The sequence below is a fragment of the Lepidothrix coronata genome, unplaced genomic scaffold (genome assembly GCF_001604755.1).
Source record: "Lepidothrix coronata isolate B3197 unplaced genomic scaffold, Lepidothrix_coronata-1.0 Scaffold19, whole genome shotgun sequence".
Classification (NCBI taxonomy): domain Eukaryota; kingdom Metazoa; phylum Chordata; class Aves; order Passeriformes; family Pipridae; genus Lepidothrix; species Lepidothrix coronata.
The window spans coordinates 5,632,351-5,650,152 of record NW_016690199.1 but is presented as its reverse complement, the minus strand read 5'-3'; the positions used below and the strand labels follow the sequence as shown (position 1 = coordinate 5,650,152).

The 17,802-nt window shown below is 50.1% G+C and overlaps 2 protein-coding genes across 2 annotated transcripts; one reads left to right on the top strand and one right to left on the bottom strand.

Annotated features, from left to right (window-relative positions):
* Window positions 1–3,464: 3,464 nt before the first annotated feature.
* On the bottom strand, window positions 3,465–5,402 carry ANKRD9 (ankyrin repeat domain 9). Its single transcript, XM_017807439.1, has 2 exons — window positions 5,354–5,402; window positions 3,465–4,992 (listed from the first exon to the last, which is right to left on the bottom strand). The coding sequence occupies exon 2, from the start codon at window positions 4,940–4,942 to the stop codon at window positions 4,067–4,069; it is 876 nt and encodes a 291-aa protein (XP_017662928.1). The 5' UTR covers window positions 4,943–4,992; window positions 5,354–5,402; the 3' UTR covers window positions 3,465–4,066.
* A 1,215-nt stretch (window positions 5,403–6,617) lies between these two features.
* Window positions 6,618–16,859, top strand: LOC108493735. The gene is made up of 4 exons (XM_017807440.1): window positions 6,618–6,826; window positions 7,797–8,019; window positions 9,275–9,371; window positions 16,305–16,859. The coding sequence occupies exons 2-4, from the start codon at window positions 7,830–7,832 to the stop codon at window positions 16,645–16,647; spliced, it is 630 nt and encodes a 209-aa protein (XP_017662929.1). The 5' UTR covers window positions 6,618–6,826; window positions 7,797–7,829; the 3' UTR covers window positions 16,648–16,859.
* Window positions 16,860–17,802: the final 943 nt, after the last annotated feature.

Here is a 17,802-nt window from a genome sequence, read left to right as displayed (position 1 = left end):
CCTCGTTTGCCCAGACGGGATGATGCAATGCACAATGATCTGCTGATGTCAATAGATTTCTTATATTGCAAGTCAAAAACCCGTATGGCTTGAACACCAGACATAGGACAAATAGGTATTAGGAAACAAACCTGGAACGCTGGCCCGTTTCTGCTATCTATCTTTCCGTGCCTCTGTGCCAGATCTTGCTATTTTGAACTTTATTTTCAAGCCAGCCTATAATTGCAGCCTTACCTATGGCCAAGGCCTCTTCTCCTGGCAGGCCTTGCACTTGGTTTCCTCCTTCATTTTCTCCTTTACTTAATGCCTGCCTCAGTTTGCAAGGCTTGTCTGCAAGGAGTCTGTTCATTAACAGCCCCATTTCTTTCCCTGTGAAGCTGTTATGAAACCCTCACCTGTTTGCAGCAGATATTCTTTGTATGGTCCTGAGTGTGAAGCTCATGTTAGGCTTGATATTCCATAACTGTGCATATTTGTGAAGCAAGTGATTTTTCAGGTGTGCTTAGTATTGGCATCTTCTGCCAAAATTAAGCACTGCCCACCTCTGGCAATGCTCATACCAGGCTGTGACCATGGCAAGGACAAGGATCCAGCTTGTATGGCAGGACAGTATATCAGAGACAAATGTTATAGTAAGGGATTTTTTAGACTGCTTAAACCACCTAGTTTTGTGTTTACATAAGTTTGAATTCTTTAACTACTTAATATTTTAGGTAAAAGAAGACTTAAAAATCACAAATCCATCTTTTAAATGAGTTACTCAAAATTACAGTAGACTTCATCTCCTTCAGCAGACTCTAGACAGGCTAAACTTTGGGAGCGGCAGAGAGGAGTCAATTGCAGAGTCAAAATTAAAAGTAACTCAGTACTTCCTCTCTTCCCCTGCTTTCTGAATGAAAATGTTTCAGGCCTTTTTTACCTGTCACAGCAAATAAAACCACTTTGTACTAAAAGGTGGGTCGTATATGAATATTTTGGTTTTAAAGTGCTTGAGCAACCCATGGGAAATATTTATTAGATTTCATCACTGATGATAGAAAGTAGTTTTCATAATGGAAAGCAGTTTTTTAGAGGACTGGCTGTAACTAAGCTTTTAAGGAATGCTGGCTCCGTATACTGCATTACATGCTTTTGAAAGCTTTTCCTACAGATGAGTGATTTGCCTTGTGTGACTACATTAACCTATGCAGGTAAGACAGAACTTACCTTGCAGGGAAGACTTTTAAGTATATCTCCTTACCCCTGTGCTCTCATGGTGTTAGGACTTGGTGAATCTCCTTTCCCACACCCTCGTGGCCCAGCTCCTTGGCTCTAGCGCCACAGTCCTCTTCTGCAGTGACATAATCCCTGTCTACATTTGCTTTATTAAGCTTGTCAGTGGTGGTGCAACTGGCACTAATTGGCACTTTTGTTGGTAGCCTTCTCCAAGAGATGGAAAACTGAACAGGCTGTGGAGCCTGCACTCCACTGTGCTCCAAAGGTGGCAGAGGACAGAGACATGCTGGCAGGTCAGTGAAGAAAGCTGATGCTGCTATTGCTTGATGTATAAACAAAGGGCTTCTGTTTCCAAAGCCAAGAAGCCTCAGCCTTTTTCCAAGCTGTGACTCTGTCTGAAAAACAAGCCTGGACCCAGTTGGGTGAGTGATCCGTGTAGTCACCAGTGCAGTTTGCCCACAGTTCCTCTCAGCCCCTCCAGATGAAGCATCGCAGACAATCAGCGAGCCACACGCAGTGAGCTCCGTCTGTGATCTCCAGCAGAGCGAACCCCGGTGTGGGCTCAGCACTAAGTCTGACTTCTGTCCCAGAATAACAGGAAGGGCACAGCAGTTAGCTGGCTTTGGACCCATCACAAACATGTGGAGGGGATCTGTTTTGTTTGTTGAAATGAATTCCCCCAGGGCCGGTGGGAGGGCCATAGGGAATCACAGGGCAGCCTTTACCTCGAATTCATGTGTTGTTAAGGGCTCATTTTAAGGTGCAGGATGTCCCGCCCAGCCTGTCATGCTGTTCCAATGTGTAATTACCCTCACAGCTTGGGAGCAGGAGCATCTTCCAGCACTCAGTTCAACTAACCAACTCCCCACTGCTGAATTGCATTATGTCTCTGTCAGCAAAGCTGATAAACATTTCCTCCCACCCCCAGCTCTGTCTCTTCCCCCACCTCACAACACTTTGCCATGTGCAAGTTAGACCTGACTGCTTTACTACTTGTCTGTAAGTGGCTGAGGGATTAATTCTTTAGATTTCTGTCTTTTTATAATCCACAAGATAGCTGAAGAGAACAGTTAGAATTGTTCCATGCTTTCCAGCAAGGGACCTGAATTTCCCATGATAATTAGTTTAAGCATGTATCAGCTTGGTTTCTTGGGAAAAAAAGGAACATTTGCTCTTCTAGGAAACATTTTCAGTGCCCTTACTCTAAGAATAGCAATCTTCTTTCTGTTTCTTCTCAAATTTCAGAAGTATGGCTTATCTTTTATTGTGCTGCAGTATGGAGATTATTTTAGATTAAATACCACTATGTTCTGCTGAAGGATGAACAGCTTATAGTGCCTCATTCTGTGGTTTTCTTTTTTTTTTTTTTTGCCTTAACCAAAATTAATTCACAAATAAAGACATGTGTGCCTTGAACACGGCCTCTTCTCTCTGAGCGCATCAGTTCCTTGATGACCCCAGAGGGAACAGCAGTGCTGAAATAGTTCAAGTAGCAAACAACTCCTTGGCTATGAATTTAAGCACTGAAACAAAACCCTCCAGTTTCAATGACAACTTCCAAGAACAGAGCCAAAGCTCCAGCGCTGTGGCCTAGGAGATTGCTATCAATGCAGTGCCGGTGGAGCAGGCACAGCTCCCTACAAAGCACGCAGGGACAGTGCCAGTTCTACAGGGACTGCCTGGAATGCTGTAAAGGTTGCAAAGCAAAGAACTGAAGCTGTACCCTTTGCTTGGTCAAAACAGAAGTATTGGAAGCAGGACATTACCCTTAAAGGGCTTTTTGATCTGGAGCAGCTCTGAGGTTTTTGGGTTTTTTTTGTACCTTGGAGCATCTTAGAAGGGATAGCTGGGGGAAGGTTGGATATCTAAGCTACTCCTCTGGTACCCAGAGTAGACATGAAGACTGCTGCAGCGCTGACAGCTGAAGCTAAGCCTGCTGGGGAGTGGCAGTGGAGGGACCAGAATCCACAATCCATCCAAAAAGCCATGCTCCAGAGTCCTGGGCCCTTGCCATACCTCCTTAAATCCCTCTGGGAATAGCAGAGAGCAGGCACAAGCAGGTTGGCCCTCCTGCTGTGTGTTACCCTCTTCACCCTGCAGCAAACACAGAGGGGCTCCAGGGTCCAGCCCTGCCAGGGCAGGAGCAATTTTGGCCAGAGCACTGTGTGTACTCCAGGTCTTCACTGCCTGACAACAAGCACCTTGGTCCTCCAAGAGGAATAGAGAGAACTTTAGAAGGAAGCCAACTGTTATTTATGCATATTTTAAAATATATTTTGTTCACACGCACATCTCTGGCAGGCTTGTTTAGGGAAGTTGTAACAGTATCTGGCATCTCTTTGGTCTTGTGTACAAGATGAGGAAGTTTTCATCTGTGCCTTTAAAAAAACCCCGCATCTCTGCCAAGATGTATTAGGAGAGCTGTAAAAAAGGAGTCATCCTGTTCCAGGACGGCGAGGCTTATGTAACAGGGAAATCCTAACAAAAAGATACTCCCCCACCCTGCACACGCTCTTCCAAGGCACATGCCACTCCAGGGTTTTCAGTTGCTTGATTTGTATTTTGATCACATCTGCCACTGGTTTATTCAGATGTATTTACAAATATGTTCTTCCACATACCCTCATTTGTACATGCTATAGAACATCTTTATAAAATGCAGCATGGCCCTCACCTCACTACAAGGGTCTTTAAATAAAATATACTGTAAAGTGCCAGATATAATTCTTTTAAAAATACAGTTCTCATTAAAACAGATACTTGGCCACTGCATTAGCAGCTTTGTATACTGATACACTTTTAGCACAAGTCTATTTCTGTCAGGTGAGCGGGAGGCTCTCATACCGCCCCTCTAGCTCTCCAGTTTCAAGTCCAAAGGCTTTAGAAAATGAGGCAGAGGCAGATTGTCCAGAGCCTCTGGGAAATGCTCAGGTGAAATGGTCCTGATCAAGACACGCATGGCTCCGACAAACAGTGATGGGGGAGCTAAGCCCACCAGGCACTGGAACTTGTTCTCCCCCAGGAGGTCCTGCCACTGCTGCCGGTTGTCCAACAGTTGCTGTTTCATCGCAAACTGGAGGTCCTGAGGCACGAAGAGAAAGAGGCAGTCGAGGCAGAGGAGCTTGGCACGCATGTTTGCCGCCGGCATGTGGGAGATCTGCTGCAGCAGGGTGTCGACGGGGGTGTTCCCGGCGCTGTCCCGCAGGGAGGGCGATGCTCCGTGCCCGAGCAGCAGGAGCAGGCACTCGGGCCGCACCAGTTCGCAGGCCATGTGCAGGGCTGTCTTGCCGCCCTCCACGCGGCTGCAGCCTCGGCGGTCCAGGTGCCCGGCTCTGTCGCCCGGCGGGAAGGCTTGGATGGCCTTGAGGATTCGGAAGAGGATCCGGACGCGGTTGTAGCGGACGGCCATGGCCAGGTGCGGGGCCGACTGGCAGCAGCTGAAGCTTTGGCTGGGCACGGCCAGGGCGCTCTGGGGGAACTTAGTCAGCAGGTGCCGGGCGTAGGGCTGGTGGTCGTGTACCAGCGCGTACAGCAGCGCCTCCGAGGGCGAGTACACGCTCACCTTGCCCCCGTCCTCCCAGTGGAAGACCTCCATGGTCCGCATGTCCTCCAGGAACCAGACGGGCAGCAGGTCCCTCACCGCCTGGTAGAAGGCGAAGGAGGATTTCTTGCACTGCTTCTGGGACTGGGCGCCGCAGCCGCCGACCCACCGGACGCTCCAGGGCATGGCGGGCGGCCGGGCTCCGCCGGGGACTGCCTCCCACCATCGGCCCGGACCTGCGGGAGCGGACGGGCGGTCAGTACCGGGATGCTGACAGGATTCCCGGGGCTGCGGCAGGGGCTGACCGGCCCGCCCCCCAGCCGGCGCGGGGCACAGCGAGCCGCCGCGGCACCTCGGTGCAGGAGACACCCGTATCCCGGTGCACGGGACGCCCACGTCCCCGGCGCACGGGCACCCGGTACAGGGGAACGGCCTCCGCTCAGCGCACAGGACGCCCACGATCCTGGTGCACGGGAACCCGGTACGCGGAAACGGCCTCCCCGCGGCGCGCAGGACGCCCGTACGCCGGTGCGCTACGGAGAAACGGCCTCCCCCCGAGCGCACGGAGACCCCTCGCCCCTCCGTCCCCCCGCTCACCTCCCCGCCGGTCCCGCGGTGCCGCCCGTGCCGTGTCCGCCGCAGCGCAGGGGCGGGAGGCGGGAGCAGCGCGCGCCGCCGCGGGGCCCTTTTATGGCCCCCCCCGCGCGGGCGGTGAAGGTCGGTCAGGACCGGGGAACTGTCCGGCCGCCGCCGATTGGCCGCCGCCCCGGCGCCCCGCGCGCCCATTGGCTGCGCCGGGAGGACGGGGCCCGGCGCCGGCGCGCGCGTCACGCCAGGCAAAGTTCCAAGAAACTTGACTGAGGGCGCGGAGTCCCGGGGGGGCGGGGCGGGAATGCCGCGGGGCGGGGGCGGCGCTGCCGGGGCTGGGCTGGGGGGGGGAACGAAGGGGACTGGGGGCGTGGGGTTACGATGGCGTGGGGGTCCCGGGGTCTGGGGACATGGGGGCCCGGGAGCATGGGGGTCCTGGGGGCATGGAGTCGCGAGGGTCTGGGGACATGCGGTGCCAGGGATGTAGGGTCTCAGCAGGACGGGAGCCGTGGGCTCCTGAGGTCCCACAGGTATGGAGTGCAGTTGAATGGTGTCCTGGGGATATGGAGTCCTGGAGATAAGGGATGCAGAGAGCAGAGAGCACAGGATCCCGAGGTCATGGGCTCTTGACGTCCCAGAGACAGAGTGTAGATACATGGTGTCCTGGGGGGTATGGTGTTCTGGGAATATGGGTTTCTGGGGATAAGGGGTGCAGGGAGCAGAGAGCACAGGATCTTGGGGTCCTGGGCTCCTGAGGTCCCAGAGGTTTGGAGTCCAGGTACATGATGCATGGTGTCCTGGGGGTATAGGGTGCTGGGAATATGGGGTTCTGGGCATAAGGGATGAAGAGAGCAGAGAGCATAGGATCCCAGGGTCACAGGGTCCTAAGTCTGTGCCTGGGGCACACCAGGGCCTGGACACATGGGTCAAGGGCACGTGGCATCTGGGCCACAGTGAGACCTGTGCACAGGGGCTGTGGGACAGCTGGGCTCCTGGGCGTAGGAGGCTGCAGATGTGCAGTGCCTGGGCACATGGGTGCAGGGCAGGCGGTGTCACACACACCCCCCCATCCTGACAGGGCCCAGCCTGGCCTGTGCCAATCCCCGGGTTGTCCTGCCCACCCCTGTGGGTGGCTCTGGCGGGAGCCTGGCACTGGCACTGCCCTTCAGCCGGCGCACGTGTGCACACATGTGCTTGTTGCTAAACTTGTGCCTCTCATATGTCTCCCAGACATTTGCCTTGAAGGTTTTGGCTACAGAAGGGTAAAGAGATGGCCATGGTGTGGGGTGAGCTCAGCACTGCCTACAGCCCTGCGCCAGGGACTCCTCTTGGGCTCCTGCAGTCCCTTGGCCCTAGAATGTGTGTGTACAGGGAACAGCCACACATTGGGAAAGCAAGTGCCGGCATTACTGGGATCTGCTCTCTCATAAGGCCTCCTTACTTATAGCAAATCCTGGGATCTGCTCCACCCTTATTCCACAAGTGGGTTCAGAGCATTTCCCTCCTTCTCACTGTGTGTTTGACCCCAGTATCTGCCCTGCTTGCAGCCATTGTCTGCTCAGTCAGAAAGATCAGACTCTGCAGGTGGGCAATGCCAGTCACGGATGGGTTCGTGGCTGAGAGCTCTGGTTTCTCCATCTTTGGGGTTTCCCAACATTCCCCTCACCAGCACTGAGCTACTGCTGTTTGCTGCTGGAATGGGAGATACTTTCCATACGTCCCAGTACAACCTATGATCCCACACACTGTGAGGAGTCACCAGACATGGGCTGAAATGCCCCACTTCCCTGCAGCCCTCTCTGTGAAGCTGCTCGGGATGGCAGGGAGGGAGATCAGAGCTCCCAGCCCTCCCCTTGACCCCAGTGAGCACGAAGCTGGTGAGGAACAGCCGTCCCCTTTGTCGTGCCTCTTCTGAACCACCATTCAGCTGGGGAAACAATGCTTAAACTGTGCTTGGTTTGCTTTGTAACTTCTTCCCCGCCACCTGATGCTCACACCAAACCCCAGGGGTCCGCGTGAGGGGATGCAGGCAGGTGGGTGAGTCAGGCAGGATACTGTACACCAGTGTCGTGTTTAGAAACTCTTGGTGACTACATCTGAGGAAGGGAATAAAAGAAGGATAACATGAGCTGAGCTGCTTTGCCGGAGAGAATTACGTCCAGTGCTTGTCAGCGCGATTCGTCATCCGAGGATCCCCGTGGATCCACCACGGCTCCTGGCATCTTGGATGTCAGCCACGGCACGGAAAATCCTCTTTCACCGCTCATTTCCGATTCCAGGTGAAAACTCATTAAAGGCAGCCGCTTCACCACTCCCTGCTGTCACCAGGGCACTCACCTATCAGTCACGTCCTATCACTGCAGGCATGGGACAATTTGTACCAAAGTCCGGGATCAAGAGAAATGGTTTAAAAATAGATAATTCTACAGCCCTCCCTTTGTGTCTGTTGCAGCCCCACCTGCCTGTGCCTTGCCACCCATCGCTGATGGCAGCAGTACCCATCACCTCTCTGTGTGCCACCCGCTCTGGGAGATGGCCACGTGCAACCATGAAGCCCGTATCCTTTGCTCCTCGTTGCCAGGACATTGTCACTGATTTGGATGTCCGGTGTAGTGACCAGCCAAGTTACCCAGCGTTTTTACTCATCCTCCACACGTGCCTGGGCAAGCCAAATGGTATTGGAGCCCAAAGGCAGGGCATTAGCACAGTTGCAAAGCAAAATTGCCTTTTGTGTAGGAAAGTAATGTCTTTGGTTTGGAAGCGGGACTTTTTTTCACAGGCCAAACGCTCCTATAGAGGTGGAGGAAAGAGTTACAACCACAGGGTGCTTTGGGCCTAGCACTGGCTTAAAAATTGGCCAGAGTGTGCTGAGTCCTTGCAGCCTCACAGCTGGGTAACCCATAGGCTGACCCGTGTTTGCAAAATGTGTTTTTCACATGCATTTGTAGGAAAGGCAGCCTTTTTGTGGGCTACACTGGATTTTATTTGCCCCCAAAATTGTTTATAGAGTGCCCAGCACTAGTGATGAAACAAGAAAGGTTTTAATTTTGTGATATATATATTTTTTTTGTGCAGCCCCATGGGCATGATTTGTTTGTTTGAAGTCCAGCCTGGTTTTAATCACCTTGAATTAAGTAACTGATCTTACTACTGATCCGACTATGAGAGGGCTTATCACAGGTTCCTTGGCACATGACGAAGATTACTCTGTTGGTGCAACCCCTTCCGAGTAATGTGACGTGTCCTCTCAGAGCTATTTTTGTCTTCACCCTCATCTGGGACCTTGATCCTTTGGTTTCTCCAGCCATTGACCAGCTAAAATCCTCTTAATGCTACGGAAACCCCAACTACGTAATGGGACGACAGAAAAAGCTCTGCCATTTCTTGTTGCAGACGTCATTTGCTTCCTGAGGCTTTCATCAAATTGAGGGCAGGATCATATTGACTTAACGGGCATGATTGTGGGTGTAATTAAAAACCAAATGAAAAGAGGCAGTATCAGGGAGCACACTGAACATGGTTAATGTTTAGTGCTGGGTTTGAGCATGTGATGAAAATGTGAAGAGTACATCCCTTATCCTTGAACAGGGCTGAAGGATATGGGGTTTACTCCAGTCCTTGCAAGGATTCTGTGCATGAGTTTGACTCTGAATATTTACCAGTCTCCCCTCAAAGGTGGCAGACTCAGGACCAAAGGTCAGCAGAGTTAGGACAACAGCTCCAGACCCATGGTGGGCTGGAGCAGCAGAGCTGCCACTTTGCTTTAATCCTCTGGGGTCTTCGTCAACAAGTTAGAAAGAAATGCCTAATGTCCTGTTTAGCTAAAATTAAACATCTTCAAAGAGGAGTAGGGAATGAGGAGAGTTGGGGGTTTGGAGCAAGGGGCACTGGGCTGGAATATACACACTTTATGTCGCCCTCTTACTGCAGGTACATCACTGATCTCCAGTTTAATCTCTCTATGCCACCAGCATTTTGTCTGTAGAAGAGGTGCAGTAATGCTGCTTCAACTGTCCTGTTTTAACTGGTAAGTTCTTTAGGTCATGGATATTATGCAAGTATATTGTTTTGGTCCTTGAGGTCCTGGCTCTGTGTGGGGAACCCTCTGCTCTGCTGTGTTAGACTGGAGACCGAGGCTGGTCATCCTGCAGGGAGACACGGTGCAGAGCTGCTGGCAGTCACTAGACGGGATTTGTTCTCCTTTGATGAGGACAAGCCATGTGAGGAGGTGGATGGCAGCCCCAGGCACTCTATTCTGCTGTGATGAATAATAGCTGCTACTGACACCTCGTGGAAGCCTTACTCAAATATTTTCTCCAGAAACCTTTTGGTTTCGTTTCCCCTTCTGCTGCTGGTTCCCCGTCTGAGGAGCTGGCCCTTTGCTTCTGTCATCTCTGGAGCACGCAGCTGGGAAGGAGGCAGCAGGGACCTTGTCTACCTGCAGCACCAGGGATGGGAAGGAAGCCGAGGAAGGCTGCCCAGGGCTGTCCTTTCCCTCCTGAAAATGGTGATGAGTGAGGGCAGATCACCACAGATGTGTGTTGCACATCAGATGCAGAGAGGAGAGCACTCCCCTCCCAGGTTACAGACCTGGGTCTGTAACACCCACCATGCACATGCCTTTTGTGTGCCTGTTTGCCCATCTCCATTTTTCAGGGGAGCATATTGGGAAGCAGCTGTTACAAATCACTCTGTCCTTTCATTTCAGAATCTCGAATCACTTTGAAAGAGAGTGAAAAGTTTTCCTGGGAAGTGCAAAAATATTTTCATTTGAGAAACAAGACCACTGAAGAAGCTACAGAGTGTCAGTGGTAATCTGGGTTGGGGCATTGCTCCTGGCTCCTGTGCTGGAACCACCAGACAACATCACTCCATCCAGGGGAGGAGTCGTGGCCTTGAATCTCGCCCTGTTCTCACCACTCACCACCACACTGCCTTACTCAGCACCCACTTCTTCTTCCTCCTCAGTCTTCATTTGTATTACAGTCACTCTCTACTTGCTTGACTTTGTATGAATCACCATTTCACACTGAGCCTGAGTTGCCCATAACTTCAGCTGCTTTGCTTTCTCTGCTGCATTATAGGGTCAGCTCCATCCTGACCCATGGCATGAAAAAAGATCTGCTTTGGAAACAACAAAGTGAGCAAGTCTTGTTACTTTTGTTTCCTGGCTGCTGCTGAGTGAATTCCAAAAATATGCATCCCAAATGATATTTGGTGGCTGAGCACTGGAACAGGTTGCCCAGAGAGGTTAAGGAGTCTCCTTCCCTGGAGATATTAAAAGCTGTTTGGACACAATCCTGAGTAATGTGTTCCAGGAGACTCTGCTTGAGCAGGACTAGATGACCTCCACTGGTCCCTTCCAACCTTACCCATTTGTAATTCTTGGGAGCCCAAGTGATGCTCTGATACACTTTGTTTTGGAAAGGAAATGTCTCGACCAGCTCTGGAGGAAGTATATGGTGTGAGGGTTGACCACTGCCAAACATCAGTCCCAGCTAATGGGAGGCTGAATAAGCGGCTCAGTTGGTGTCACGGATTTTTTGAGGCTGTCATTGTCCACTTGATGGGACAACCCAGTTTTTAAGGCTTTGAAACTTATTTTTTATTCTGGTTCCTCAATAGAGAAAAGTGGTTTTGCAGAAGTGAGACGGACAGCAAGGTGATGAGATCTTTTAGCTGCAGCTGTCTCACAAGCCCTCAGGGATGCTCACAGGCTGTCATCAGTGTCCTCTTCACTTTGACTGGGTTCGTGGGCCACCCCTCATTAAGCCTTGATTTTGACACCTGTAATAAAAGAGCCACGTTCATCCTTTTGGAAACTTGGGGAAACCCCCAGAGCTGCAGCAGAGATTAAATTTCATCCCTCATGTTGCAGAGGGAAGCTGAAATGTGTAGTTGTCCCTTAAAAGACTGAAAAGTACCCTTTTGGGAGCCTTTCTGTTTCGTAAGCAAGTGTTCGAGAGGGGTCAGAGAGCTCCTGGCGCCTGTGAAGGATTTTGGCCTTCAGCTTGATGTTGGTTGTTAAAAATATTTTCCCAGATGTATTAATACAACCAGACTGGATTGCATCTGAGCTGAACATTGTGAGCCTCAGGCAGGACATAAATATAGAAGCAAAACAGCCTGACATAAGAGTCATCTGTCCTCTTGTACACAAGAAGTGAAGGGGAAAGAGAGGGAACTTATTCTGTTGCAATTTTTAGACACTTCCAGGAATTAGCCCAAGCCTCAGAGAGTGACTGCATGGGGGTCCTGGGGCACAGAAGCCCCCATGTATCCCTCTCAGCCCCTGGTGTACTATGTCACAGGACTGCACATTTAGCACATTTTTAACTCAGGGTTAGATTTGCCTAGACAAGGTCTGCAATCAGGAATGACTATTTGTGTGATGTGTTTGCCTAACAAGATTACCCTTATCATAATGATATAGCAACCTGGCCTTGGCAGAGCAAACCCCAAGGGCTCAGGGGGTCAAACCCTTGCCTCCATTGCCCCAAATATGCACAGCACAGCTTGTCTCTTATCATGCAATATCCAGTCCTGCTTCAGCTGGCATTCAGATTTTGGAAAGAGCAATTGTGCCATGTAATGCTGCCTGCTGACATCACACTTGGCATTTCTCTCTCTGCACCTGAAAAAAAAAAATCAATAATATTCAAAGGTTAGAAAAATGATGCAGTGGTTTACAGTTAGAGAATGGGTTGCCTTCCCCAGTGGAAATTGCTCTGAGCAGGTGCCTGATTGAATTCAGTGAGAATTTGTTGCCCTCTGGCTCCATAAGAAACAATGAGTTGCCTGCTTTTGAACTGTACATCTTAAAATCATTACAAAATCATCACAAAATCATCTGCTCATCCATAAAAGTGTACCTGTGATTATTAAAGTTTGCTAACTTAAAAGACTTGAGGGAGGTGCAGGATGAAAGCTCAGTTTTCCCACAGATAAGTAGGACAAAGGCTTTGCGCAGAGCCTGACCCCACTGATCTTATCCACCCAGGCTTATCCACTACAGTTTCTGGCCAGGCTGGGGACACCTCCTGGCTGTTGGTGTCATTTTAACCCCAGCACTTCTCAGGCCAGCTGACGTGAGCCTGTCCTTACCAGCTCCCAGGCTATTTGCAGAAGCAGAACCTGCCGCTCGCTATGTGTCGGTTCCAAAACAAGCAGGATCCTCTATTTATAATGTGCTATAATTGGCCTGAATGAAACCTGTGGTTCTTCAGGCTGCAGGGCCTCAGGACTGCTGATGCAGTGGCACCCTAATTCCAAGGGATGCTGCTGGGAATGCCAAATTGGCTCTGCATAAAGCCGAGGGATGTGTAGGTTCATAGTGTGAGCAGTACATTCACAGGCTTCTGGTTTCTGGAGCAGGCTGTACTCGTCAGAGCTATGTAGATCCCCTTCTCTAGATAAGATCTGGGGGGATGGAGCCTCTTTGGAGCAAAGCAGAGAGATATTTTTGTGCTGCAGTAGCTTCACTGTGTAAATGCTTGGGTTGCCACGGGGAGCATTACCTTTTTTTTCCCCAAGGCATTTATAGCTGGGATGTGAGCAGGGCTCTGCGACTCAGGAATTATCTATTCAACCATTGGGCCTAAAAGATTTGAGTTCACCTGTGATTAGTGTATATTTAATTCTGGTGGCGTGTGTGGCTGCTCAGATCCTGTTGTTCAGCATGGAACTGTTCTGACCTCGTAGCTTGTTACAGGACAAACTCCTGTCTAAGACAAAGAAAAGCAGCCACCTCACTTTTGTTTAGAGGCCAGTACATACAGTATAATGCTCACCCAAGGGTTGATTTGATCTGTCTTTACTGTATAAACTTCTCCACCGTTTGAATCATAAAACACAATAGATATAAGGCCAAGCAGAAGGATTAAAAAAAGAATTGGCTAATGCTTTGCGTGTCTTAGAGGACTTATTTTTATTCCCATTTGTTCATTCTCACTGCTCTTGGCTGCCGCTGGGGCTGTTGAAATAACAAACAGGGATGAAGAAAGAGGGCAGCTCTGCCGTGAGCTTCCTTCAGTGGGAAGCGGCTGCGGTGCAGCAGTTTAACAGCGACTGCAGCCTCCATAGCTTGGTGGCCTACATCCCAACAGGAAACCTGCCTTGTTTCTGTCAAAAAAGGGATTGGATTATCAGTCAAAAGCCTTTTTGATGCGAACTGGTGTTTAGAAAGAGTCTGTCTTTCCCTTTTGCTTTGTAAAAAAAGTAGTCAGAAGTCTTCTAGCGCTGCCTGCTGCTGCTCTGCTGCCAAGAAAACCTCCCGGGTCTGGTGATGAGGCCTCTGTAATATTTCCGGTTTCTCTGTAATTATTTTCTAATTAAGTTTTCAAATCCAAGTACAATCATGAGGTTAAACCATAGCGAGTTCACAGTAGGGTCTTTCCGTTTGCTTTTTCTTTTTCTAAATCAGTAGCTATCCCCTGCATGGAGGTGATAGATAATTATGTGCATATGAAGGTGCTCAGAATCAGGATAGCAATGCCTTTTACCTGCTGAATTCAGCACTAGCATCACTTTATGCAAATTTCTATTTGGAAGCATTGCTTTTGCAATTGTAATTGCCTGATCAGATTTGTCTATTAGTATGTCTACTCATGGCTTATTAAGTGGCTGGGGCATTAGGGTGCAGCTCCCCTTGACAGCATTTTCCTCTGCTCCTCCACATGCAATTTAGGGAAATGGGAGTAATGATGTTTCCAAGGTGTTGCCAGTGTTTTTTGATGCCTCCAGATCAGAAATCAGAAATAAAAACGGTCTAAAAAGATGATGTAAGGTAATGGGGAGATGAGATACATGACAAAAATAAGTCACGTGTAAATAGTGAAGCTGAGAAACACCCAAGCCCAGCTGCTAAGCACAGGACAAAGGTTGGCTTGCTCCCTGCCCCTACCTGAGCTGTGCAGGGGCCCCAGTGATCTCCTCCCCTTTGGCTCTGCTCCCTGGACCTCTCCTGTAGCCCTGCTTGGATACTGGGACCAGGACAGGCTCACTGGGCTCACCATCACCTTCCATCTCAGCAGCAGGGCTGCCCACAGTGGAGCAGCCACCACTGACCTGAACAGTGTGTTTGGAGGTTTTTTATTGCAGAAAAGTGTGAAGCACACTTGGACAAGGTTTTGGGCTCCTTCAGAGTTTTTTGCAGAGCTGCAGGTCTGGGCAGAGCTGGTGCCTGTGCTGGCCCTCCAGCCCACCTGTGTACCCCACACACACCAACGTGGTCCCTCTCGGGTGAGGGTTGTTTGGTGGCTTTGGGAGTGCTGATGTGTGGCAGCTCACTCGGAGATGGGTACAGCACCATCTCCTGAAACACCCAACCATGCAAGTGGGACTTTCACTCATGATAAGGAGCATTGCAGGAGACAGACAAAATACTCAGGCTCCCCTCTTCACATCCCTTCTCTGTTGCTGCCAGCCTTTAGCCCCACTCTTCTGCCCCAAAATCAGGGATAGGAGAATCCTGTGTCCCAGTTTACAGCCAGGTGTTTCAGCTTAAACTAGTGAGGAAAGTGGGTTGGGGCTAATATATCGGTGTGCTAGAGGAATGTAAGCCTTGGGAAAGGTAATGCCATTGAGTTGGGTTGGGTTGGGTTTTGTTTGGTTTGGTTTCTTAAGTGATGTCAGCATTTGAGATCCCTTAGACTTGTGTCTGGGTTAAACCCACAGGAAATGTAAGATTTTGTATCAGTTTACCCTGGAAATCTTACTGCTGTCTCCGAGGCTCAAGTGCTCCTGGAGGCAGCCTGCCCTTGCAATTCATGTGTTCTGTGAAGCAGAAAGAAAAATATACTGGCCAGGGTTCAAGCACCTTTCTTGGTTGTCTTGGTGATAAGTGCCTGATAAGAGTTCAAGGTCTTTGCTTGCTTGTGTAGAATAAAAGCAGCTTTTCTTAAGTTACGGCTGGCATCCATGGTCTCCCAGAGGGTGCTGATCAGTTGTTCCCAATGTCTGGGCTGTTCTTAGTGAGTAAGACAAGGTTGTGCTGTGTGAGTTTTAGTTTGTCCTACAACAGAGGTGACCCTACAGGTTTTCAGTCTCTGGCACACTGTAGTGGCTATGCCATGGCAAGCATTTGGGATAAGCTGACTGTGTCCTCTGGAGGGCTGGGGCTTTGTGGAAGGAGTGCAGGATGGTGGCACAAGCCGACTGCAGTTGGTAGCCCACTGCACTGGTCCCTGGAAGCAAGCCAAAGATAGCTGCTGTGTTAGCACCATCATTAGGTTTCGGAGTTGACAGCTTGTGGAGATGTAGAGGCAAGGTAAGCCTTCTTGGTGCTGCCACTTCCAGCTTTTGTTGTCTAGGGAAAAAGGGAATGGTTCTCTGATGCTTGGTTTGTGCTCTGAGAGACTAAGCATGTCTGAGGGCTAGGGTTTTTTTAGCAGGAGTGTGTGGATGGTGGTGTAGGGAGAGGTGAGGCGAGGTCAGAGCAGTGGGATGGAACATTCAGGCTTGCTCTCAGGGCTCCAGTGGGCTGAAGCAGATGTCAGAAGCTGAAGTCTTTGGGTCACCTGCAGCGGTGAGGATGGAGCTGCATCCCCTGCTGCCTCCAGCCCATGCTCTCATGAGGGTTCCCCAGCCCCGTCTGCCTGACGCCATGGGAAACTTCCCAAAGCTGGAGCCTCAACTGCCCTTGTTTCTGTACAGGCCGTTTAGTCATTTCCCACTTATAAACAAACATTTTAGAGACACTGCAGGAGCTGAGCCACTAAGAGGACAAAGCTCCATTGCTTTTAAAGTAGCTTGTTCATCAGCGAGTTTTATCATGCAGTGGCTCAGCCACTGATGAACTGAAATCACGCTCTGCTTGTGGTACAGGGAACAGGAAAATGTCCTTCTGGAGGCCAGTCTTTCAATCTTCAGCTTGAACATTTTAAGTATTGTAATTAGGGTGCCTTTTTTCTGAGATTTTTTTTTAAGGAAAAATTATTTTATTTTTCCTTTTCTTTTTTAGTGAGGCCTGGCTTTGTCTCACTGTCTTTCCACTGATGAGCCCATGCTGTCTTGAGACCTCTCCTTCCTTACACGCAGAGGTCTTCCTGGATTTCTCTGAGGACACTTGCATTGACAGCAACAGAGATCTGAAGTGTGGTGTTTGCTGCAAACTAAAGGCAAAAAATTCACCTCAGTCCTTGAAAAAGGAGGAATCTGCTCACCCATGTTTAACTGCTCTCTGGATTCTGCTCTTTTCTAACCTTCATTTCCACTTATATGACCTGCCCAGAGGTGTGGGCTCACATGTTACTCCTGCTGACCCGGGCAGGACATCGTGTGCCTGGTGCGCCGTCCCGCACTGACGTGGTTCTTGAAAACCCGATGTGACTGAGGGCATCCAGAGCTTGGGGGTGAGTTGTTGCCAGGTCTCCTGGAGCACTACCCAGCAGTGCTGGAAACAGCCTCGGGGATAAACACTCATGCAAATGATCAGGCAGACCCTTCCTCAAGGAGGGCCTCCCAAGACAATGTTTGTAGGGCTTAAAGTGGAAAATTGTTTCACCAAAAAAATTCCAGAGAGGGGGATAAGTAGTCAAAAAAACAGTGGGAATTTTTAAATAAAATTTTAAACAGCATAATGGACATTTTAATTGAGAGATTTATTCTTGTCTCATTAAAAAAAAACGGTCGAAACTGTTATTTACCTAAAAGCTGTATCACGAGGGGCGGAGGCTGCCAGCATGAGGCAGGCAGAGCTGTGGGGCTGAACCAGAGCTCCTAGGTACCACCTCTCCTGCTCTGCCCTCGGGCTGTGGGCTGGCACAGGCACAGAGCTCCTTCCTGCCCACCGGCAGCCTGATAAACACGGCTGGCTTGTGCTCACTGCTCAGCACAAGCTGGGTCAGGCACCTGATAAATCTAAGCCAAAAAACGGAAGAGCGCTGGGCTGCTGAGGATGGAGCTGCTGTCAATTTGTTTTTCTTGGCTCAGCAGTTTCCCCTGAGATCTCCATCAGCGAATCGATGCTCGGTGTTGTGCTGTCCTGTCTCAGGTCCTCATCCCAGGAAGTGGGTGTCCTCAGGCTGGCCCTGAGGGACGTGTGGCCTGCAACAGCCACCCAGAGCAGCAGCCTGGGGCTGGCTCAACACTGAGCTTAACTCCCGTCGGAGCTGCTGAGGTTCACTTCAGAGCTCAGTGTGTGCCAGGTGCTCTCTGAACTGAGACACCTACCTGGCTGCCGGTGTGAGGGGTGTGTCACTCTGTTACATAAACATTTTGGGTTCCTTCCAGGTTACTGCACTCCACTAGGAGCTAGAAAATAGCATTTTCTGCAGGACTACCCCTTCTGTAGCAACAGCCTGCTTCTGTTTCCATGAGGCAGATTCAGGTTTTCCAGTGACAATGGTCAGGCACAAAAATCACATGCTCTGACACGCAAACCAACAGTTTTTGCTGCCTTACCCCAAATGTCAGATTGTTTCGGTATTTTTTTTTTTTAATGATTTTTATCTTTACGG